Raw genomic sequence first — 26,939 nt, forward strand, 5'->3', positions numbered from 1 at the left:
TTATTTTAACGAACAGTAATAGATTACGGTTTCATTGATTTTCCGCAACAATGTAATAGTCACAACCCAAAACTAATGGTTCTATTACAATGGTAAAATATATCCAACACTCCTTTCTTGTCAATGCAAATTACATACAAGAACGCTTTGAGCCCCTAACTTCACATATTCACCCCAAAGGTGTAGCCAAAATATTAGTGAAGTTTTTTTGAGTCCAATGGTTTGTACACAAACTCCTATCACTGTACAAAGATAGATGTTATCAGTGTTCCAACAACTTTATTTCAAAACGAATGGCACGGGGCATTTAGAATTTTTTTCAATTTGACATTTCGAAAGTACTTTTTCTTTCGTGTAATCCAATGTTCATATGAAAATAGTCAAGTCTAAGCCAAAAATTAGGTTACGAATTTTCCAAATTAATTACTGAATCATCCATTTTTAGTACGAAAACAAAATATCGAGTGTCAACACTGTGACAAATTCTGTATTGACAACTGACATTCGCAATATTTTATATTTTAATTTGACATCTATGAACAACAATATCGTTGTGACTCTTATCGAGATATATTCTAAAATTATTGGCTTTGCGGCCTGAAATAATTGAGAGAAAATACCATAACTCGCCGATATATTTAACAGGCGAAGTTTTATTTGTGAACCGATTTTGATATTAAAAATTTTCAATGTTTGGAAACTTGAACAAACCAGCATTTGGAACTGCGTCTCCCAGTACTTCCTTTGGTAAGTTTCAATCATTTCAATATAGATACATGACTTTAAAAAAAACTCATTTTTCTAGATTAACTCATAATTATTTCATGAAAAACTTCAGTAATAGTGGAATTTTAATGTTGTACAAAACAATGTATTAATTGAAATAATGGATGGAATGTATTTGTAATCGAGTTCTTCATTCAGATATTTTTGGTACATTGGTACATTTTCACTCAACAACATATGAACAGTATTTGCAAACAGAAAATCTCCTGTATTTATCATTCTTATCAGTTCAAAATGACGTATAAAGTACTAGGTAATTGAGAGGCCAAACTTGGGTTTACTTTTCAGGCCCTCCCATGAAAATAGTTACCAATTTTGTAAAATAGATAGAATAGAATACTTTAAAAACAAGGTAGTAAAGGCATTTTTACTATGAGAGTCCCCATCTTTCCATGATATTTGTTTGAACAATCTTCTACCCTCTGCTAGTTTGCACACACCAGTAAAGACTAGTGAATGTGGATTTAATGCATCTGTTTCAAAGCACAAGTCCTAGGCACTTAGATCAGTGATTTTCAGTGGTAACATTGTTTCACAAGCTGTAAATTTTTAGCAATAACAAATGGAAAACATTAATTATTATGATTCATAGGTCAAGTAAGCTTCTTCTATCTTGCAACTTTTTATTAGCAGTTTTTCTTTCAATACCTCACTAGGGCACATTTTTATTTTGTTAGAGTTACATTACACACTCATTCTTCATGAGAAGTAATTTAAGAGGCTACATCTCTCGCTCGTTCTTTGTGAGTAACTTGCTTTCAAAGTTATTATGTTATGTCAGATGTCATAAATGGATTCTACTTCTTATGTGACCATCGGTTGAGTGTTCTCCATAAAACTCTAAGGTACTCAGAAAAAATACTCAGATGGTAAGAGTACGGCTCTGCCGAACCCTAAAATTCTGATTCGGTGTCCAGCGGGGCAGTCACAAAGTATGTGCTCTGCTGTTTTATCATTTTCAAAACAGAGGCGATAATAACTCTTTTATTATCATTGTGTTTGTATCTAGTATTCTTTTAAAAAATCTGTTTAAAATCTGTTTTTTCGTTAATCAGTTGGTCAGGTATTTTCAGCGAAGTCTTAATCATTATAAAATATGTATCCTCCATTATTTTCCAAAATACAAAAAATATATTGCACAATACTACCCCACATTGAACATGGTTAAAATAATGTTGCGACATATAATTATAATATTGCACAATGTACTAATTCTGCAGGATTTTCTTACAGGTGTTTTATCATGTGAGAACATGAAATATTTCGAAAATATTCCTCTGTACTTTAGAAGTTCTGTTGACATTTGCCTGTTCAACTTACATATTCCAACAAAATAAAATTCATACAAACAGAGCACAATCAAAAATGAAAGAAACCAATATAACAAATGAAGTTTGAAGTTAAGTTTCGAACAAATCTTTTTGGAAAAATACTGCCCTGGCTAATACCACGGCGGGCATTGCTTTTCATCAACTAGATATTTATGCCATTTTTCCCAGAAAGATCATCTTGCAAATGCTTTTTGATATATGTGCTTATAGCAGACTCGCAATAGGTATTTGTTAACATTTCACACACTTTGTTACTCTTCATTAGCGGCTTAGACAAAGTAAATAATGGATGCAGCTGAAAACTTTATCATAATTTAGTGGCACCGACATTGAAAAAAATCACAATATTCTGAACAAACGTTGTAAATAGAGGAATCTGATATGAATTAAATAAAATTCAGATAGTGAATATCGAAAAATTCAAAATATATTCTTTAATATGTGTTTTTTTTAATCAGATTGGGGATATTTTCTGATGAAATGCTTACCTTTATTAGATTCTTCTCTCGCCTCGGATTTTCTAAACGTTTTCCCAGATCTCCGAGACTTCGCCCTGAACCTTCTGGGTACACTTTACTTTATTTCAACACAATTTTATTTTCTCAGGCTTTGGTACCGCTACACCTGCCAACGCAAATCCTTTTGGTCAGAGTCAGCTATTTGGAAAACCTGCAACGGGTGGATTTGGAAGTCCCTCCACCTCCACTTTTGGACAACCAGCAACAAATTCTTTATTTCCCTCCACCCAAGCTCAACCTACAAATCTCTTCCAAAATGCCAATACATCATTTGGATCTCAGCCTGCTGCACAGACAGGGTTTGGTAAGTATAGATAATAATAATAATATTTATTCAGTTGGATCATCTATAGATGACATTGTGTATGTCAAAACGTATACAAATACAAAATTAAAAATACAAATTCCGTGCACTTGGAGGCACAAAATACAATTTACATAGATAATATAATATATAATAGTCAAAACCTAAAATAATCTGCTATTCATGCAACAGCATCATTATTAAAATCGGCCTAAAATGTTGGACACATAAATCGTAATTCATGAATGAACTGTGTGTATTTTCTATAATGTTATCCAATTTGGTACTGAAGAGCCTTGGGGCAAGTGTCTTAAGGTGAAACATCAGTGTATACCAGTGAGGGTGACAGTGTTCCATGTAAGTGCAATTTATTACCATTCATTCAAAGTAGAACTCATGTGAATGATATCTGATTTTTATTCCACAACGAATGTTTGAAATACAAACTGAGTAGAGAAAAGTATCTTCTGTATAATTCAGTGTTCATATAGAAGTATTTGTTTCGAAAGATTTTTTTTTTTTTCGTGTAATTCAATGTTCATATGAAAGTAGCTGTTTCAGGAGGACTTTCTTTCAGTTTGTGTCTGAAAGTTACTTCTTTGCATGATCTACACATCCACGTATAGAGTTACTTATTTTCAAATTGATTACTTCCTTCCTTTCCTTGGAAGATTCTCTCATCCTTGTTTTTTGTATCAAGATGGAGTAGTAGAAAGCCAAAAACTTTCTTTCCCAAAAATATTGAGGATATCTTTTACAAATCGTATCAATATGCTTGTTCCATTTGAGATTTTCTGTTATCTTCAAACCCAAAAATTTTGTCTCCTTGTTGTTGAATTGATCCATTAATTGACGTTACTAGTAAACTGTGATCTGGAGTGGTTCTTGAATGATTAAATCGTAAAAGCACAGTTTTTCTTTCATTTAACAAGAGACCATTGTCTGAGAACCACTTTTGGGTTCTTTTTATTTCATTAGATTGTTTATTAACTGTGGCTTTCATATTTTCCTGAGTTATCAATAAAGATGTGTCATCAGCATACATAACGAACTGATCACTATAAAAATCATTTACATATATTATATATAAGAGTGGACCTGATATAGAACCCTGAGGAGGTAGATATATAGATATATAGATGCTTATTGACTACGGTATATAAAGATACATTAGTAGCAAGTCTGTGGTACAGAATGTAGATGAACAGCAATATATATAAAATAGACAATAGCAGTTGAAATATACAGAAAAATTATTGAATAAAATATCAGAAAAGTAATTGAATGAAATATACATACAATTTAAAACTAATTTATACAGTTTACTGTATTGTATTAGGATTTTACAAAAACTGCTATACAATTTCACAAGGAAAGTAAACAGAATGTTCATGATATTATAAAAGTATAAGAACTGAGGTTGTGGCAACATATTCCTCCATACTATTAAAACTTTGTTTTATTAGATAATCTTCTGAAAAAATGGCCTGCCTGAATCTCGGAAACCTGCATTTGATATAATTCTAATTGCACATTTTTGAAAACTTTTGGAGGAGTTGCCCCAAAGTAGAGTTCCGTAGCTAGCACGAGAATGAAAAAATGCATGATAAGCTGAGAGAAGAGATTCTATACTAACAAAGTTTCATTTGCCGGAGGAAAAAAAGATATTTTGAGAGCTTCTGGTTCAAGAGAAATGATGAAATAAAGTTTGTGGAGATCAAATCGTGAGGTGTAGTTTATGAAATTCTGAAATGTTTAGAGTTATTCTCTCCATTGAACCATGGCTACCCAGCTCGAATAACCAATGTTGCAAGGTTCAGAATTATCCCAGAAGAACAGCATAGATTCAGAAAATCTAAATCTACATTTACGAATTATGAATTAGAAAAAAAAAGAGCCCTATAGGCATATATTGTGACTTAAGTAAAGCCTTTGCTTGTGTTCCACACGATCGACTACTTGACAAGCTTTGGTCTTATGGTATCAGGGGATCTGCTTTAAGCTGGTTCGAATCTTTTCTCAAAAATAGCGGTCGAAACACAATTCACCACTCACATCTTGCACCTGTGAAAGTTGGAGTTCCTCAGGGAAGTGTTCTTGCTCCAGCTCTATTTTCAATCTACATAGCAGACATTGTGAAATACCTCTCACATTTTAAATTAACATTATATGCTGATGATCTCTCCATATTAGTATCACAAAAATCTCACGATCTCAATCAACAAGCTTGCAATGATCCCATGGAAAAAATTATTGTATGGTTCTCCATTAATGGTATTTATATCAATGCTAGCAAGACACAGACACACTCTAGAGGAGTGCCACACCATTAAATTTCTAAGTGTAACTATGAGTGATACACTTGATTGGGAATCTCACATAAGTGAAACAATAAAAAAATTGAATAGTGGGCTTTACCAGATCAAATGTCTTCAGAGAGTAATTAATATAAATGTTCTTAGAAGTTATTATTTTGCGGAAATACAATCCCGACTATCAAATGGAATTTTGTTATGGGGCATGTCGTATACTCCCACTTTTCTGCATATATATATATATATATATATATATATATATATATATATATATATATATATATATATATATATATATATATATATATATATATATATATATATATATGGAAGTTTCCTGTTATATACATAAAAACAGAAACAAAATTCCCTGTCATAATGACATCCATAATTATGCAACAAGATTCACTCATCATGTTTACAAAATCAGTTAAATATATGCCTGTATGGCCCTATTTCCAATGGAATTAGACCACTTATTGACAAAAATCGATCAGGAGGTATCTTACTTCAGATTCAGAAAAACGCTGAAAACATACTTACTGGATAACTCGTATTATACTATGGACGAGTTCTTATCTTCGTAGTGAACTCTCTTTGCTCCTTATAGCATTTTAAAGTACATGTATTGTTTGCCTAATCTATGTTCAAATTTCTTTTGACTTGTTTTATACCTTTTAGGTCGTTGAAACCAATAAAGATAATTATTATTATTATGTCTTCTTTTTTCCTCGTGGTATGGTGCTTTGAGCACCATACATACTGATTCAGAATATTCATTTACATATTTCTACATTTGAATTGTTCGTAGGGTCGAACCTTTTTGGACAGCAGCAGCCGGCTACCGGTGGGTTGTTCAATACCTCAACAACAGCTTTTGGACAACAGAATAAGCCAACTGGTTTCGGTTTTGGAGCGCAAACCACGCAACCTACCCTCTTTGGTCAACAAGCACAGCCCCAACAAACTACAAGCATGTTTCAACCAGCTGCAGGTAGCCTGTTTGGCGGTTCTACCGCTTTTGGCGGTCAACAATCAACTGGTACTGTTGTCAAGTTCAATCCCGTCACCGGTACTGACACAATGATGAAAGGTGGAGTGGCCCAAAGCATCAATACCAAACATCACAGTATCACGTGCATGAAGGAATACGAGAATAAGTCCTTCGAGGAATTGAGGTTCGAAGATTATGCTGCTAATAGAAAAGGTAAGTGTGTTTTGAACAATGAGCTTATGTCTTATTGAGATAATTTGTAGGCCCCCAACAGCAATCAGGGTTCGGAACAACGACACCTTTTGGAACTACTGTATCTTCAGCGCCGACACTGTTTGGTCAACCGGACGCTTCAAAATCCGCTTTTGGACAAACCACAGGCTTCGGACAAACCACCACAACCTTTGGACAAAACACCGGGTTTGGTCTGGGTACACAGCAGCAACAAACCGGTGGACTATTTGGGAAACCTGCAACAGGTAACTGTTTTATGCATGAGATTATTAATTATTAGATATCTTAGGCAGTAAATCATTTTATTTATCATGTAAATTTCTGAAAATCTGAAACTTAGTTACACACTTTCAGGTTTTGGGGCAACAACAAGTACACCATCTCTGAATTTCGGTTTCGGCAGCACTCAAACTGCTAATCCTTTTGGTGCAACTCAAGCTAAACCTTTCGGTAGTAGCTCTGGTTCGATTTTTGGAACGAACACCGCAACTACTCAAGCACCTACCTTCGGAACTGGGCTCTTTGGACAGACAAATACAACACAGGTGAGTGTTGAATTAGAATTTATGATCAGCCCATTGAGATTGATAACATATTGAACTTCAATGATCACTTCAAATACACAGTAAAATAGCAAAAAAAAACTATTCTTCTTCACCCATGTCAGTAGCTTCCAAACATGTATAATACAATAATACAACCTCACTTTGAATACTGGTCCAGCTTATTATCATTATTAAACAGTAATACTATAGAATCCTTGCAGAAGTTGCAAAATAGAGATTATTTTGAATGCAACAGACTCACTCCTATCATAATTAGGCATCAACCAGTTCATTACATACATTAATATATGTTTCTCGTACACATTATTTGAAATTTATGAACTCAACTTTTCATCGTGGTTTGCTAGAATTTAATATATGTTTCCAATGAAGGTCAAGCAGTCTTGTTTGGTGAGAAAATTCAAGAATGCTTTGATTGAATATAAATAAAACCAAAATACTAAATATTATCTATTTGTAACAGTGTTAGCACTTTGAATTATTACTGTAACACAACTATTGCATACCAATTTTAGGAATATTATTTAGGATTAGAAATTTTATTCGATTAAAATATCTCAAATGTATATATTTCTGTTTGGTATATTTAAATCTGCAATATTTAATTTCAATTTGGGGAACAGCTAATTTATCAATAATAAATCCTCTCAAGAGACTGCAAAATAAAATAATAAAATGTATATTCAAATTACCATATCTTGAACATACGTCAAATTTATATATACCACCTGATCTTTTAGATATTCAGTCTATTTTTCAATTGAAAATTTGTTTTGTTTCATTCATTTTGTTAAAAAAAATCACAAACATTCGAATTTGGAATTCCATGACTAATACAAGATGAGCAAAAAAACTACTAGTTGAATCATAATGCTCAAAATTTGGGGAGAAATCAATATTTCATTTAGTCAAAATATGTAATAATCTTCCAGAGAAACTAAAAATGAACAAAAAAAAAATTCAAATCAGAATTGAAAAAGTTTCTGCTTTTTTCGTCTAATTGAAATTCTAATCTCCATATAACATTTTTTTTAATTACCTTTATTATTCAAAAATGTATATATTTATATATGTATGTGTGTGTATATGTAAATATGTATGTATATAGATAGATAGATAGATAGATCTTTATTTAAATAGGATATCCTAATAATATACAAATCAACTAGAATGGTAGAAATGAAAAAAAAAAGGTATGTGTTACATCTAGAAATGACTTAAATGTATGACATATGATATATATGTATATTTGTGTTTGTATTTATGTGCTGTATATGTAACTGATATTTAATATTGAAATAATTTATTTAATCATTATTTTAAATTTTATCCCAGTTATAAACATTCTTGTTTCTTGGGATTAATAAAGATTATTATTATTATTATACTTATAGCAAATATTTGTTTGTTTCATTTATTTATTTGCTTTTTGTTGTTAGATGTATATTTATTCATGTTTGTATTTATTATGGTAACCAAGAATAATCTCTGTTTATAGAGGGATAAATCATATCAAGCAATTTACTTGTATATGTGAGTTCTATTTTATTTTATAATTCAAGTATGATTTGTAAACAATTTTTTTTATATGTATATTAAGTTTCCTATTTCAATAAACAATTTCAATTAATAATTTTTACGCAGAACACAGCAGGAACTTTGTTTGGAAAACCAGCTCAGCCAACAACAGGATTTGGAGCAACGCCGAATACAGGATTTTCTTTTTCCACGCCAGCTTCAACACAACCCAGTCTCTTCAGTCAACCAAGCAAACCACTGTTTGGTCAACCTACAACAAATACAGGATTTGGGCAGACAAATAACGCTTTTGGAGCGACTACTTCTCCATTTGCTAATTCGTTTGCTAAAACAACCACGCCTGCCTTTGGAACCACACCGAATACGGGATTCGGAACCACGTTGGGAGGTGAGTTTTAAGAAAGCAAGGACGATGTTACAGATATTTTGAATGACATTTAACATATTTTTCAGGCGGCTCTCTATTTGGCAATACAACTAATAAACCTGGCGGATTGTTCGGAAACAACACCGGCAGTACTGGATTGTTTGGAGCCTCAAATAACACAGTGATGGGCGTTTCTGGATTCGGTGTTCCTCAACAGCAACCTCAGCAGTCGTAAGTAAAACATGAATTTCCAAATGATGGAGGCTGATCATTTTTCTCTATCTCTCTGCAGCTTTCACTTGACAGTGATTGTTTTTTTCAATATCTAAATTTTCTGTGAGCACAATATTTGAATAATCTGTATCATCCATCTAATTATATTTAGAGTGATCTTTGAATTTTTTCAATACCATTCAAGTAGAGATAAATCGCATTCGTGTATTTCAGAATGTTTCCACCGCCTGAGCAAAACAATGTTACGTCCAATTTGGCGCTCCTCACTACAGATCCCTTTGGGGATGCTCCACATTTGGCAGGTTTAGAACCAAAGTTGAAGTCATACAATCATTTGGTCTCGACAACCGATCCTAAAGAACTGAAGTCGTTGTTGGACGCCTCCAAAAAGGTAGATACCACCAGTGGATTAAAATTGAAGATCGTTCCGATAAGAACTGTGAAGGTAAGTTTTTCTTTACTGTCGAATTTCATTGTTTGATTATTCAGTTATATTGTTCATTGCAGGATACTTTGTTTGATGGAATCGCCACTAAGTCGAATATGAGTATCACTTCTCCTGATTACTACAAAACTAATTGTAGACGATTAGTGCTGAGAAATCGTCCAACTCCTTCCGATGATACTCGTTCTCCAGTAATAGAGAAAGGAGATATTTTGAGTTACATCAATTCTTCTGTAGAACCTAGGACTACTGACAGAGTAGAGAATAAAAATGAACCTGTTATTCCCAATGCTGTGCGACCAAATCCTCTGAGGTTACAATTTGATAATACGATAAATGGTAATCAGAATAGCCAGATTATCTCGCAGACCTTTACCCTCAATAATTCTGAAATAAACAGTGTCTCAAGTAAGTACCTGTTTCTATTTACCAATATGTTGTTTCAAAAGTGTTGAAGTTTTAAATAATTCCATCAAATTCCAAATATCTATGACTGGATTGTTCACATTTCAAAATATTTTGTTATATTTTATATTTATGTAATTGCTAATAGTTCAGTCATGAAAATGATGTGGAATAATGGTGGGAAGTTAGGCATGTACTTAAATAATTGGGAAAGTGATGTAAAAATATTCCATCATACCCACTGCGCCGTTTGAAGTTCAGTAGTGTGCTATTCATTTTTTTTTTGTCTTATACGTTGACTAATAACTCCTCTTTCAGTAACTGAGGATAATGGTAGTTCTCCAGTGCCTGAAATTGAAATAGAAGAAGAACCTGTCGGTGAATTGGAAGTGCAAACGCCAAAGTCATATGCTCATGGCATCATTTGCACCAGACCCGAGTATTACACCCTACCCAGCCTTGAAGACCTAGTTAAATATACTGACGAAAGTGGTAAATGTATTGTTAAAGGTTTTACCATTGGTAGGAAAGGGTACGGTAACGTTTATTTCCCCGACGAGATGGACGTAGCAGGCTTGAATATAGATGAACTTTTGCACTTCAGATATAGGGAAATTAATGTGTATCCTGATGAGGCTAAGAAACCACCAGTTGGAGAGGTGAGTGTATTTCTGTTCCAAATTTGTGATTGAAAAATAATTTATTCAGTAATGATGACTTAGCTGTGTCTCGAGAGAGACTTTTTTAACCCTGGTCCCACCCTGGCTATGTCAGTGAATTCAACAATGCACTGTGTTTGGCAAAGTATAAATTTCACCTTTGGGATAACCACAGCGATCATTGATATTGATAATAATAATATTTCCATGTGATAATAACATAGAAAACAAGTTAATACACGTTGAAAATGACTTACATCCTCCTCTCTAATCTGCCTTGTAAACGATTTCACATTTTAGAATTCCTTTCGGCAATAAATGAAAAAATACCCCCATTTTTTTATTAACACGCTTTCATTAACTTCACCTGTATCTATGTATGTTTGGGAGCGTGTGAGTCATGCAGACCATTATTTTTGAGAGAAAAAATGCTCACTGTTACTTGTAATTTCATACTTGAAACTGTTTGCTTGCCTGATTTACAAAAAACATAATATGGATGGAACTCCGGAACATACAAATTACATAACCCGGCGAGTAACTGAAAATAAAATACATCTTCCTGTTCTAAAAACGAACCAAACAAAGGATTCTTTAATTTATGAAAGTAAAAAGCTGTATAATCACATACCTACAAAATTAGGAAGGAAAAAAGCTATAAAAAGTTCAGAAATCTTGTTAAAGATGCCCTTGCAACTAAAGCGTACTACAATCTTGATGAATATTACAATGGAACTTTGCTGTGATTTAATATGTGTGTTTTTTTTTTTGTTGTTTATATTGACACCTATACTTTAAATTATATTTTATGCTGGGATATATCTTATTTTATTGCCAGGACATGTGAACTTACGTTCAAATTGTGTTTATTTGTTATTTACATCTTTTGAAAGGGACTATACATACTACCCATAGAAATTTCCTATATTTTGGAGGCAAGGTTTTTGGAGTATTGAAGAAAAATCAAAATTTTCTTATTGAATGTCAAAGTCATGAACAGTTTGACTGACACCTATTTGATGAACGATCTATATAAAATGTGTTTTTGATAAAATCAATAAGTGTGAACACATTGTTGATTTAAGGATAGAATTTTTGAATTCATATTGACAGTTCACTATGTGTGTGCTCCTACTGTCTATGATTTTCAGTGTCTTTCATCTCTTGTTGAAAGAATTTCATTAATTGGATTTATTTGTTTCAGGGACTAAATCGTAAAGCCCAGGTCACTTTAGATAACGTCTTTCCAAGAAGACCAGGAACGAATGTACTAATAAAAGATGTATTAGAATTGCTGCAAATGAACTTCGCCGAAAAATTGAGAAAAATAACGGTGAACAAAGACGCAAAATTCGTTGATTATCGACCAGAGACTGGATCGTGGGTTTTCAAAGTTGATCATTTCTCAAGATATGGGTTCGACGAAAGCGATGAAGAAACTGTTCAGGTAAACGGCAAGGAGGTCGCTAAGAAAAAATTAGAGGAAGCTAAAAAGCCGGAGTTGAATTTGCTGGGTCCTAAATCTGTCGAAGAACTCGCCAAGGCTGAAGCATTGAAGAACGTAGAGACAGGCAAGGAAATGCAGGTAAGAAGGTTTATTTGAAATGTAGGGTTATGAACTACAGTTAGATTTTTACAGGTGGCAACACTTGGAGGAAATAAAGATGCATGTGTTGAAGAAGATCATTTTCAAGGTGAAGATGATATAATTCATCAGTCTATGTACGTTGATGATATTTCAGAAGAGGACTATTGCACTATTCCGACAGATATCCCCATGCACTTAGCTTACGATCCATTCCAGACCAGTAAAAACATTCAAGTTATGAAGTCGACCCTGTTCGCAGATGATGACAGATTTTCGGATGGTGGTGGAAGTCACATTTCCATCATCAGACAGTTCTTGGATATTCCCGAAGACATACCTAGACTTCCTGTGCTTCGTGAAGAGGTACTTCCAAAGAAGAAAATTCTTCTGAGACCGAAAGTAGAACAGGTTTATAATTTTGGAGGTGAGTCAAGTGAGATTTTTATATTTTAGTCGTTTAATAAAAAAAAATTTTAGCTTGCGAAATTCCGAGCCAGATCATTCAAAGCAGGTGTTATTTAGATTTTGGTATGTTCAAAGGGAAATCTTTCAAAGTCGGGTGGAGCAAAGGCTTCAACCTTCTTGGTTTGAATAACAAAATTGGAGAAATTAATGGGCTGTTAGCTTTGAATACCATTGTATGTGGTTCACAAAAAAACTTTGACCCATTGAAGGTAAGTGTTTTGAAATTATCTTGTTTTCATGTCTATTATTTTATTAAAAGGAACAAGGATCTTTGACCGTGGTAATCTCTTACTAGCTTCGACACTGAACTACTAAGAGGAAATCGCTTTCTGTGTCTCTATAGCATTCACTCATTTCGACCTTCTGTAGTACTGAAGTAATTTCTACTTTACGATATGTTCAAAGAGTACATTCATTGAAATTTTCATTTCATTATTCAATCATTTTCTGAAGGGAGTAATAGGTTTTCTCTAGTAGGAAAGACTTAAGTGTAATTTTGAAGCTGTGGATAGAACTAGAGTTTTTCAGTTCAAGAGGTTGCAGATTAAGTAATCGGTGCCCTATTACATTGGGGGAATGGGGAATGTTCCTCCTGACGAAAATCAAGTAATTTTCATAAAAGAGCTCTAAAACAACGCATTTACTCATCATTTCAACCTTTTCCTTTAAAAAATTATTTAAATTTTAAAAAAATAGGAATGAAATAATGCATTCAACATTTAAACGGATTCGTTTCTATTTCACCATTTGGCAACATTGGTTATAGCTAATAAAGGACAATGAATCTGTTACCTGTATGAGACAAACAAAGATGACATATTTCAGAGGCGTGCTGTTCTGTTTACTTATGTTCCGAGTCATTCTGTGACATATGACATTTTGTGCACCTAACCTATCTTCCTCTATATAAATAAATAACAAAACAACTGTTGTTTATGCGGCTTGTGGAGGTGGTATTGAACTATAATTTATATTTTGCCTTAATTGCTGATTTATAAAGATACTTTTCCTTTTTTAAAGTAGAATATCTAGGTATGTATAAATTATTTCAACTTGATATAGGCGCCAATATGTGAATTAGAAACAAATCCCTTTAAAAATTAAAACACAACATTTGAAACATCAATTTGAATACTTTTCGAAGTGAATTTGAAAAACTCATGAATTAAACTCAACTTTATTTTGTTCAAACTTGCATTTGCTGTGATAACTAAAATTGGGGAACATTCCCCATTGTAAGTCAGTGCATTTTTACAATATGGCATATGAAAGTCTGTCTTGCTTGCAGCTGATATCAATAGAATGCACATTTTCATTTCTTATCAAACAGTTACGGTTATCATATTAAAAAACACATAATTCGAATATATACAGGCATGGCAATGTTAGTATTTCAAAAAAAAAAATGCTTTTACAGCTTGTATTTCTTGAGACTCCTGCTATACATCTTATAATCTTTTTCTATGCAACAAAAATATCTTTGCATGAAGAGGAAGCTCCCCAGAAAGTAATACCATACCGAAGACGCGATTCGACTTGAGCATGATACAGCATAATCAGCCGTTTCTGGTCTAAAGTATTACGAAGGTTTCTCAGAAGATAATTCATGGAGTTCAATTTTGATATAACTGTTCCACAATGAGTTTTCCAGCTGAGAAATTCATCCAAGTGTACACCTAAAAACTTCACCGTAGAGCACGGAGAAATTTCATCATCTTCAATTCTCAAGTTGAAACTGGCTATTTTTTTTTGTCTAGCATAAAATCTTATCAAACGTGTTTTTGATTATTCAAATGTAGGGAATTTTCCTTGAACCAGGTGTTTAATTTTTGCAGGATTAAATTACCTTTGGTTTGTAGATTTTGATCTATTTTATCTGATATAACCAGTGATGTGTAAAATCAGCATGTGTAGAGATGGATTCCATATTATTTACAAATAATAAAAAAAGTGAAGGGCCCAACACTGATCCCTGTGGGACACCTACAATAATATCCACATAATTGGATGTATATAACTTTCTCACATTATTATCATTGATGATACTGACATATTGCTTCCGTGTTGAGACAAACGTTTTCAGCCAGTTGAGTGCATTTTCTTGTATGCTAATATTATGGAGTTTCATGTAAAGATTTTCGTGATCAAGTCAGTCGAATGCCTAACTGAAGTCACAGAAGACCCCAATGGGGGTCTTCTGTCTGTGACCTCATGAACTCATCTGCTTAAAAGTGGGTTGATTCTGATATGCTTTATGGTTGACAGTACTGCGAATAGCCCTGATATTTCATTGACAATATTTTCAGTAACTTACCTGATTTTTATTTAAATTGTTTTGTAAATCAATCAACTGTCTCAGATCACTACAGTCAAATATTAGATATAGAATATGACGTTGAGCCTCAAAAAATCACATTGCGAAGAAACGGTTCTATAGTGAAAGTAATATTGTACAGTTTGTAAATTCATTAAACTCAGAAACCTGGGAAATGGTGTATGGCTCATTAGAGGTGAATTGTAAATATAAAATTTTTTATGATATTCTCTACTACAAATTTGACCTTGCTTTTCCTGAAAAACAAATTAAAGTCAAAACAAATGTTACTAACTGGGCTACGTCTGAAATAAAAAGATAATCCAAATATATTGGTGATTTGCATAGCTTATATAAAAAAACGAAATGTCAAGCAATACTTATCAGATATAAACAGGCAAGGAAGGCATACAGAAAATATTTATCAAATCACAAAAAAGCGTTTCAATAGATTTTTCACCCAGTTCAGCAATGAATATAAGGTAGAAAATGATAACATATGCTATGTTAATGATAACATAGCATACAACAAAACTACAATATTTCTCAGACCGGTGGATTGTCCAGAAATAGTCAATATATTAAATGATATGCAACCGAAATACTCATGCAGTGTGGATAGCATACCACCAGCAATATTGAAAATAATTAGATAGTACATATGTGAACCCTTGGCAAACATAATCAATGAAAGCCTATCAACTGGTACTTATCCAGATGATCTTAAAATAGCTAAAATAGTTCCAGTCTACAAGAAAGGTTGCAAGAACATTAACAACTACCGACCAATATCATTACATCCATCACCTGGTAAGATATTTGAACGCGTAATTTATAATAGGCTTGTCTCATTTATACACTCGAATAATATTCTGAACTCCCACCAATTTGGTTTCAGACAAGGAATGTCCACCGAACTGGCGATATTTAACGCGGTAAAACAAATAACAGAGAATGCTGATAGCAAAAAAACCTCGGATACAGCCCTGAGGTACCCAGGGTGTACCTCAGGGCTGTATCCTTGGACCGATACTCTTCCTTCTATATGTGAACGACTTACCCAAAGCTTTGAATCTTGGTAGTGTATACCAGTTCGCAGATGACACATCAGTCATTATCACTGGAACAAATGCATTAGAACTCTCAACCAAAGCTTCAGCCATGTCAAAGAGTATAGTCAAATGGTCAGAGGCAAATATGCTCAAATTAAATATTACCAAAACAGGACTAGTAATTTTTAACAAATCAATAAACTGCGAGGAATCTCTATATGTAAAACTCCAAAATAGGTCTATTCCAATATCGGATCACACTAAATTCTTAGGTGTCACGATGGATGCAACCCTCAATTGGCAAACCCATATAAATTTATTGAATAACAGATTAAGCTCTATTTGTGGTGTGATACGATACTTAAGGGATCAAAAAAGAATCCTGAGATGTATCCTAAATCTGGATCAAAGAAGCTCTTGTAAAGAGTTCTTCTGTAGTAAACTTGATATTTTGACAGTGCCCTCGTACTTCTTGGGTCTTGTCTGTTTCGTAAAAAAATATCCATACCTGTTTCCCAGAAATAGTGGTCAATATTCGAATAATATGCATATTAACACCAGACAATGTAACGAACTAGCTATTCCCAGCCATAACTCAACATATTATGAGAAAGGAGCTTACTATCAGGAACTTAAAAATATCACAGTCTTCAAGAAGTTTAGAAGTTCAGTCATTTCTTACTTGAGACATAAATGCTACTATTCGTTTAACTGCTGGCTAATTTGAAATTTGTTACAAAAATCATTAATAAAAATATCAATAAAATTATTATTATTATTATTATTTCCTAGGTGGCTCAGGGAGTTACTAGCATAACCTACCCAGAACATGAGCTAATGACCACAGTAGACCATCTCATTAAAACAGAACAAATTCGTTTTTTTTTATAGATTTTATGATGAATGATTGACTGAATGGAGAAATTTCAATTACTATTTTTTAGGAATGCCTGAATGACTCTCTGGAAATAGTTTTACAAGAAAGCAGTTACACTTTGGATGTCAATCGCATACCAACTTTCAAAATAATAAAAAATCATTCATATCTTAAAAAACAGATAACTTTATTCTCAAAGTTGATGGCGCAACGTGATACGAAGGAGTCTCAGTACTTGCACAGTATATGGACATTGGCGGAAGCTCTCTGGGGACCCACTGAAGAAACAATTTCTAATCGCAGGCATCTTTTGAGTGAGTGGTGAGTATGAAGTTATTACTTTGAATTTTCACTGAATTGTATGAGGCATAGATAATTTATGTATGAATCTACTTTGAAATGTAATATCTCAGTAAATACTCATTCATTATTAGTTATTATATCTTGTAAGTTTGGGATATATACTATAATAAAGATTACTACTACATCAATCAAAGCATACACCTCACTACCTCAAGTACTGAAAGATATCAAAGGCCTGAAGAGGTGCAGGAGTTCTGTCATAAGTTACTTGAAACAGAAACACTATTATTCTTTTAATTGTTGGATGTAATAACGTGTATTAGTTTTAGATACTCTTTCAACTGTGCTTCTCAGATTTTTAAATTCAGCTGTATACTTAAATTCTTGTCAGTGTATTAGAATACTAACAATAACGATGGGATTGGAACCTTTGGCGTGAAAGTTGAATAACTTTTTTCGAGAAAATTGACAATTTTCTTCTCCTGAGGATGCTAACTTTGTTGGCGAAACGTGCGTCGAGTGCAGAAATATCAGTTTGGTGTTAGGGCAATTGATCTCGAAAAAAGTTATTCTATTAGAATACTGTTTTAACATTTTAAGAATTGTACTGTACCTCAATATTTTTTCGTCCCCCCTGATTTATAGACATTGTAAATACATTTTAACTATAATGATAATAATATTTATTAGTCTCAAGAAACACACAGTTTTTAGACACGTCAATACAATTTCTAAAATAGGTTTGAGAGGGTAAGATTTGTCAATATAGTTTTTAAAAAATGCTTGTAGATAAATTAGATTTACAAAAAAAAACACAAGTTAACAAGATAAAATTCCAATCTTATAAGACTTGACTAAAATGTAAAGCCATGAGCTATTACAAATTATAAACACATAGCTAATGTATTATATATATTCAAAGTTGAGTAAAAGTTCGGGAGGTGACCACAAAAGTGTCTCTTTCTTCTTGGATAACTTCAAAAAATTGATCAATTTCATATAAAGGATGTTTGGTTAATATTTTCTTCAATAAGTTTTTGAATCTTCTAAATGGCAAGTTACGAAATTCGGCAGATAAGGCATTGTATAGCTTAATTCCTATATTATCTGTTCTTTTCAACCTATTAGCTGTAGGAACAAGGTTTGATTTATTTCTTGTATCGTGTTGGTGTATATCCTTGTGAGCAACTTCATTCAACAAGTTTTGTTGAACAAGAAGCAGATTTTCATAGACAATAACTGAATATAGGGTCATTATTTTAAGTTTTACAAATATTGGTCGACACTTTTCATCATAATTGGCAGAGATTATGCTTCTTACTGCAGATTTTTGAATGGCAAATATTCTATTAAGATGTACCTTTGATGCATTATTCCAATTGATTATACCATACCTAAGGACTGAATGAAATAGAGAATGATATGTTGCAAGTGCCGCACTTCGATTTACAATTTTTTTTATTCTTCTGATATCAAAAACCGTCTTACTAAGTTTACTACACATATTATTTATGTGGTCTATCCATTTCAGGTTGGAATCTATTTGTACTCCCAAAAATTTGGTAGAATTTTTGTTATCTCGATTTAAGCAAATTGTTTCAAAAGTTAGAGTTTCTGTTTTTTGGTCATTGAGAATCAAGTGGTGTGAACCATGATCGAGCTTTCTCTAATATGTCAGTATGGATCATATGAGGATCATCTATTTTATGTATTTTTTTGCCCAAGTTTGCATCATCTGCATTCAATATAGTGTCTATGCCTGACGAGTTCCTCACGTGAGGTGGGTCGTTGATATATATATTTGTATTTATTTATTAAGTAGGCAAGCCTAATATACAAAAAAAAGAAAAATTACAAATTCAAAAATATCTCACGACCTTAACTATTTAAATATAGTAACATTTTAAAGTACCTTTCAAGGAAAACCAAATATACATACATATCTATAGATTATTAGGTTATTAGGTTAGTTCACATTAAAAAATAAAAAAAAAATTACAAATATCATAATGAGCTGTCACTAATATACTTCTTTAATGATGACTTAAATTGGTTTATTGAATTAGATTCTTTTACAAATTGTGGTAGTTTATTAAATTCGTTTAAGCCTTTATGAAATATACTATTCATTCCAAATTTAGTGTTAGTTTTATTAATGTAAAAATTGTTATTTCTTCTCGTATTGTAATCATGAACTTCATTATTTCTCAATAAGAATTTTTGAAAGTAATTGGGTAGCAATCCTTTATGCAGCTTAAATATAAAGATCATAGTCATATATAATATACGTTCTTCAACTGAAAACCAGTTTAGACACTGTAACATCGATTTAATTGCTGAGTAACGGCTACATCCCAATATTAATCGCATGCCCCGATTTTGAAGCTTTTGCAATTGCGCTATTTTATTTTTACCAAGTAGAAAAAGTAATGTAGTACAATAATCAAAATGAGGTTGTATTAGGCTTTTAAAAATAGTCAACCTAGCATACATAGACACTTTTTTAGTTTCTTAGATATTTTTTTACAAATAAAATCAGCATGACTATTTAGTTTTAAATTTTTATCAATTATGAAACCCAAATATTTTATTTCAGTCACAATTTCAATGCTAACATTATTAATATTTATAACAGCATTTGCCCAAACAATTTGATCATACTTATAAGATGATGTCAAAATCATACTTTTTGTTTTATTGACATTTAGTTTCAGTTTATTAATAAATAAATATGTTTCAATGCTATTTAAAGACTTATTCATTTCAACAATTGCCTGATCCAAATTTTCATGTATACAATAAACCAATGTATCATCTGCAAAAAGATTTATACAGTGTGATCCAGATATGTGATTAATATCATTTAGGTAAATAATAAAAAGCAATGGACCTAACACACTACCCTGGGGTATGCCACTCTCAATTATAAGTTCATCTGACAATTCTTTTCCAAATTTAGTTTTTTGTCTTCTGTTGAATAAGTAACTTTGAATCCAATCGAAAACAATCCCTGATATCCCATAATATTTTAATTTTTCAAGTAGAATATTTCGATCAATTGTTTCAAATGCCCTTTTAAGGTCGAGAAATGTCGCAACAATGTACTGATTTCTATCAATTGTATTTTTCCATTCAGTTATTAAAAATTGTAGAGACGTTTCACATGAGTGTCTAGCTCTAAAACCTGATTGGTTGCCTATAAACAATTTATTGGTATTAAAGTACTGAATTAATTGGTTATATACAGACATTTCTAACACTTTTTCAAGAGTTGGTAGTATATTAGAAACAGAAGTGGCCTCAATATTGACCATTGTGGCACTCATCTTAATATTTTTCTTTTTTCACTTTTGGTATTTCCTAGATCAACAATTTGATATCTTTCGTTGTGGTATGATTTCATCATGTCCAGGCAGACACACTTGCTTTTTTTAAACCTATACCTGACGTTTGCTGTGTCCTGTGATGATCTTTTTGCAATAAAAGTATTATTATTATTAAATCAACATAGACCCCATTTGAAGTCAGCACACTTTTGCCAATGTAACACAAGTCGATTATTTCGTTTTTGCATTTTTTTGAAAATGTCCTTCTAGGACAAAACTGCAGTAACGTAGTAACGGCTACATCCATCAATCTATTGTTATAGACACTGAATTTTTTTCAACATTATTATTTTAGGTTGAAAGTGAATACGAACTTCAACGACTTGTCAACCAAACAGCCAGAGAAAGAAATATTCAATCTCCTGTCCGTATTCAAAATCCTCGATGCTGCGAATCTGGCAATGGATAAGAGATACCCCAACTTGGCATTGATAATTTCCCAACTGAGTCTAACAAATAGGACAAAAATTTTCCTACAGGAACAAATAGAGAGCTGGTACAAATCCATGATTGCCAATCATATTAGCGAAGATATGAAGAGAGTTTACTTGTTGTTGAGTGGAATTCCTGTCAAGGAAACTCTGAATATCTTTCACGATGTCGATTGGAAACGAGCGTTCGGGATGCACCTTTGGTACGTTTCACCTGCCAGTGCTCCTGTGGAAATGGCGATAGAGCTTTATAAGAAGGCTTTTGAGGAACAAGGATATGCGGAAATGCCGTACCCACCTTACAGGTCTGGTTACGTTGAAGAAGGGTCTTTTGATGTCCTGTACCATATGTTGCTGCTTTACAAAACTAGGATACACAGACTAAGTACCGTTTTGAATCCCACGACTCATACTGATGATAGTTTGGATTACAGATTGAGGTGAGTAGGAGAGAGAAGCATGTGGATCCATTACAGTTTACCAAAATGTACACTAAATCATGAATGTAATACATTATATACATTAATTAATTGATATACATTTTATACGTCAATAATAAACAAACGACCTATTGAGTAAAAAACTTGTAATGATGCTGATGCAAATATTGTTAACATTTATTTTTTTGGTAAATAAGATACATTTCTAATATACAATAACAAAATTTAAACTAACAATTAATTGTTTAATATTCATGACTTATTATCTTATTAGAAATACCTTCAGTTATGAATTGAAGGGGTTATATTTTTAGGAGTGATTAATTTTTGGGAAAGAAAGTCTTTGGCTTTCTACTACTCCATCTAGATACAAAAGAACTTTCAGACACAAACTGAAAGAAAGTCCTCCTGAAACAGCTACTTTCATATTAACATTGAATTACATGAAAGAAAAAAATTCTTTCGAAACAAATACTTCTATATGAACACTGAATTATACAGAAGATACTTTTCTCTGCTCAGTTTGTATTTCAAACAATCGTTGTGGAATAAAAATCAGATATCATTCACATGAGTTCTACTTTAAATGAATGGTAACAAATTGCACTTACATGGAACAGTGTCACCCTCACTGGTATACATCGATGTTTCAGTTATATTTGTTATAAATATGATGCAGTAGATCAGTTTTAAACCTTTTCAAAGTTGAAGCTGATTTAATTGAATGAGGCAATTTGTTGTACGTGTCAAAACTTTTGACATAGATAGATAGATAAATAGATTTATTTGATCATGTTACATTTGAATTGCATTTATGACAAGTCAGGAAGCAATGGTACAATGTACAAAGTTGTGTATAAATAAAAAAAACAGTAAAATTTGTGATGGTTCAGCACATCTAAAACATGAAAATATTAAAATCATTCCGTATATGTACAGTTCATATATCTTTCAAATTATAAAAACAGTTTTTTTAAAGATATTTTTTCACCCTCCTCTTGAATACATTCATGCACAACAATACTAGATCAGAAGGCAAAACATTGTAGAGTTTGATATCCAGCGAATTACGCACTGACATTTCTAGATTGACCGGGGGTTGTATCAGTTTTTGTGCATTTCTGGTAGTGTAATTGTGGTAGTCTGAATGGGAAAAATATTTATTTTTATTCTTGTGAATCTGAAGCAGTGTGTGGTAGATGAAAATACAAGGCAATGGCATGATTTTGAATTTTACAATAGTAAAATTAAATTAAAATTACAATAGTAAAATTCAAAATCATGCTGGATAGTTTTTTACACAACATTTCAATGTGATTTTCCTATTTGAGTGAATCATCGACAGTTATGCCAAGAAGTTCAACATGATTGTTATTTGTTAAGCGATTATTTGATGATATAATAATATTTTGGGTTTTATCCCTATTTAGCTTCAACTTGTTTCGTGAGAACCATTTTTCCGCCCTTTCTTCCAGTTCTTGGTTTACTTTTAATATAACGTCAATATCGGAACGTTCATTTAGCATTTTCGTATCGTCTGCAAAGCAAATTATTGTTTTGGGAAGCATATAGTCAAAAATGTCATTTATGTAAATAACAAATAATGTAGGTCCCAGAACAGACCCCTGAGGGATGCCATGAGACATAATTTTTGTATCTGACAGAGTACCATCCAAATAAACTGCTTGTTTCCTTGAAGAGAGATAGTTCTGTTCTGCCCGATTATTATTTATAAGAAATGAGAAATTGAAATCAAACTCAAACTGTCCTCCTACAAATTTGGAGTACCTAACGGAACGAACATGTTTAATATTTCTAGAAAACTGGAATAAGTGAAGAAGTTTTTTAATTAAAGCGATATCTAGTAGTGGGAACTTTGGGTATCACAGAAGGGGGTTGACTGATTCGGGTAATTAACAGGGCTACCGTTGATTAACACCCCTGTTGAGTAACCACATAAATTCCACCGAATAAATTGTCGGCCTTCTGTGAAGATGATAATATTTCACCTGAGCGTCAGTCGTTTAGAAGTTGCACAGCCCATTTTTCACTACTATCCATCCACGAGAAATCTTGGCAGTGCCATTTTCTTTCATTATACAGCTATCATTGTTTGACCGAAATTACCTTTGATAGTCATATATTTTAATATATGCACTTACGTGCATCGTGAGATGTACGCGTTGTGCATAAATTATTAATAAATAAATCAGTTATTCTTAGAGCAAAATCAAAATATTCAATTTTCTATAAGAAAATTGAACTAAACTTATGTTTTTATTAGTAACATGAGAAATATTCTCTTCTCATTGGTTAATAAAGTAATAAAAAGAAAATCTGTATCTCAGTGATACAGATGGATTGATTTACACACATCGGAAAAGTCTAGGGATATTTTTATAACATACTAAATATCATAAAAAAAATGCATAAGGTCGTTTAATTTCGATTAAATTGGTACACTCGACCACCCTGTAAATTTCTATGGGTTGAACAAAGCCTGTAAAAACGGTAACTAATCTTTTATCAAGTTTTTTACAAACTGTAGGTTTTCGGCTAAAATGAATAATCTGAAAGTGTCGAATTTGTACATTCTATGCAGTTCTTGCTCAGCAATTAAACAGGAAATATTGTGCTTTAACATGGAACGCCATCACTTACCATTGGCTGAGATGAATAGAGCTGTAGGGCTTCTTCAAGGTGGCATGCGACAAAATGATGTAGCTCTTCGTTTGGGGGTCTCACAAAGTGTTATCAGTCGATTGTGGCGGCGTTTCCGTGAAACTGGCAGTCCAGCCGAACAACATCCAGGGCGAGGACGCGCTACAACTGCAGTTCAAGACCGATTTTTGGTCTTAACCGCAAGAAGACAACCGACAATCACAGCACCTGAGTTGGTTAATGTGTTACAGCAGACGCACCAGGTAACCATTGGTCGTGATACTGTCAGAAATCGACTGCATGAAGCAGATCTCCACAACAGAAGGCCACTTAGATGTCCACCTTTGTCAAGAGGCAATCGCGGTAGAAGATTAGAGTGGTGTCAAGAACTGGGATGCAAATGATTGAGTCACAGTTTTGTTTACAGACGAATCCAGATTTGGATTTCATCCAGATTCTCGTCGAGTAAGACTGTGGAGACGACCTGGAAATAATGAACGTTTGAGACACGTCCAGGAAGTCCACACATACAGAGGTGGTACAGTAATGCTATGGGGCGGAATCATGATCGGCGGCAGAACCGATCTCGTTTTTCCAAATCGCTCCCTCACAGCTCGACAGTACCTTGACACCATTCTTCTACTTATCTTCCGTCCGTTTGCTGGTGCTGTTGGTGAAAACTTCCACCTGATGCACGATAATGCTCGTCCACATGTCGCGCGTCTAGTGACAGACTGGCTCACCAACGAAGGAGTTGATGTATTGTCATGGCCAACACAATCACCGGACCTGAATCCCATCGAGCATGTGTGGGACATGATTCAACGAAGCATATGGGGAACATTCACACAACGTTTCAATTGAGAGAGCTTTTAATCGCTGAATGGACAAATGTACCTCAACAAGACATTGACAATCTCATTTTGTCGATGCATGATAGATGTAGGGCCGTAATAAACCAGCGTGGAGGCCATACTTTGTACTGATTCCAATTTTTTTTGTATTATGATTTTTTTTCGGGGTGCCAAAGAAGAGCCATATTTTTTTTAGTTTTGCTTATATGCGCACTCAGTATTTTTGACCATTTAATAAATTTTGTTGTAAGTTACATTGCTAGACTTTTCCGATGTGTGTATTTAACTATAATAATGTTTGTAGCAGGTCATATAAATAAACAATCTAACTATAACACTAGGTTGTGAACATATAAACATAGTCGTGGGTAACCAAACACTTAGACATTAAAAAAAAACAAATGTAAAAGAATAATAAATATACCGCAAACAAATCACTTCACAAAGAGGCCAACAATATCGTAAATCTGCAACAAGAATTATATCTTCTATACCAAGATTATACATTGAGGTATGGGAAAAACTTTTGAAAAGAGTAAATTATAGACTGGGATTATATAACATATTTTTGTATTTCATCATCAGAACACGTTCATCTTAAAAAATTAATTTTTCAGTTGGTTACTCCTTCAACTTTTCCTCTCCTTAAATGTTGGCATAATCGAAGATTCCGAAAAGAACAAGTTGTGTACGAGTTTCTCAAATCAGCTTGAAACCTTGGGAGAGTGGGAATGGGCAATATTCGTGCTGTTACACTTGGAGGACAACAATTTGAAGAAAAATTTGGTCTTGGGGATTCTGGATCGTAATTTGTCGCCTGACGTTGACAAGGCTACTGTGGCTGCCGAGAATGAGTTAGTCAACAGGATGCATTTACCTCCGGAATGGATACATACAGTCAAAGGCACCAAAACTTTACTTTCCCAAAGATACTTTGAAGCCTTTAATCACTTTGCACACGCCGGAGATCACTGCAAAGCAAATGATATCCTCATAGAGCACCTCTTACCCTGTCTTTTCATAAATGAACAGTATGACATCATCAAAATACTGATCAGCGCAATTGCAGACGGAGCTGATGAAATCGCTCGCTGGAACAACGAGGCTGGGCTCTTTTCTGATTTTCTGGAGCTCCAGGAGAGATTCATTTCCTTCAGGGCTGAAGATATTCTGCAACTCCAAGCGAGCCTCCAATCGATCAGTGACAGAATAGCCAGTTTTCCAGTCAAAACGGATCAGCAAAAGTTGTGCGTTGCCGAGATGTCTAAAAGGTGTGCTTCGGTATATAGAGAGTTATGCGAGAAACCTTGCTCGAGCTTATTCAAAAAATCCTATTCAGACTTTATTGAATCGTTAGTTATGCCTCCAGATTACAAGCAAAACGAGGCCTTGAATCTGGTGAACAGACCTGAATGTTTTAGATGTTAAGTTTGTACAAGTTATTATGTATTGCAATAAGTGCCTGTTTTCTTGTGTATATATATCTTAGGTTGTATTTTGCATGAATTTTTTTGGTACTGTACGTTATCATTTAGAAGGAGTTTCTAGAATTATCGGTGACGATTTTTTTTTTCATCGGCTAAAACTTTTTCACAAAGTTAAAGGCAATATTTAAGAATTTTGGTGATCTTTACCGCGTACATTACTGAAAAAATGAAATATAATTATCCATTAAAAAAATAGTTATTAGGTTCAAGATGGACTGTATTCATTATTATATTTATGCAATGAGTTATCTTTGTTTTATATATACAATATGCCTCAATTCTTTGTTTTCTGTAACATTTTTAATATTTTGTATTGATGAAAAGATGGATGATTAAAAGTATTTTTGTGGAAGTAGCTTTTACAAATAAATGTCTTTTGTTTTA

The 26,939-nt window shown here is 33.2% G+C and overlaps 1 protein-coding gene across 1 annotated transcript; it reads left to right on the plus strand.

Annotated features, from left to right (window-relative positions):
- The first annotated feature begins 514 nt into the window (after nucleotides 1–514).
- On the plus strand, nucleotides 515–26,939 carry Nup98-96 (nuclear pore complex protein Nup98-96). The gene is made up of 16 exons (XM_023163677.2): nucleotides 515–747; nucleotides 2,724–2,939; nucleotides 6,066–6,461; nucleotides 6,512–6,727; nucleotides 6,837–7,027; nucleotides 8,693–8,975; nucleotides 9,041–9,185; nucleotides 9,402–9,633; nucleotides 9,696–10,041; nucleotides 10,357–10,697; nucleotides 11,902–12,282; nucleotides 12,337–12,709; nucleotides 12,763–12,959; nucleotides 17,061–17,314; nucleotides 20,978–21,553; nucleotides 25,686–26,939. Exons 1-16 carry the CDS (start codon nucleotides 690–692, stop codon nucleotides 26,494–26,496), a joined length of 5,016 nt encoding a protein of 1,671 aa, XP_023019445.2. The 5' UTR covers nucleotides 515–689; the 3' UTR covers nucleotides 26,497–26,939.

Source organism: Leptinotarsa decemlineata, unplaced genomic scaffold (assembly GCF_025532065.1).
Source record: "Leptinotarsa decemlineata unplaced genomic scaffold, Ldec_3_MD MMD2_P_RNA_scaffold_1, whole genome shotgun sequence".
Taxonomy (NCBI): domain Eukaryota; kingdom Metazoa; phylum Arthropoda; class Insecta; order Coleoptera; family Chrysomelidae; genus Leptinotarsa; species Leptinotarsa decemlineata.

Bases quoted from the DNA above. Each gene is read 5' to 3' on its own strand.
- Nup98-96 (XM_023163677.2), top strand. From the start codon at position 690: ATGTTTGGAAACTTGAACAAACCAGCATTTGGAACTGCGTCTCCCAGT. The intron at 8,976-9,040 runs GTGAGTTTTAAG...CATATTTTTCAG, and splicing joins ATTCGGAACCACGTTGGGAG to GCGGCTCTCTATTTGGCAAT. The intron at 17,315-20,977 runs GTGAGTATGAAG...TTATTATTTTAG, and splicing joins AGGCATCTTTTGAGTGAGTG to GTTGAAAGTGAATACGAACT.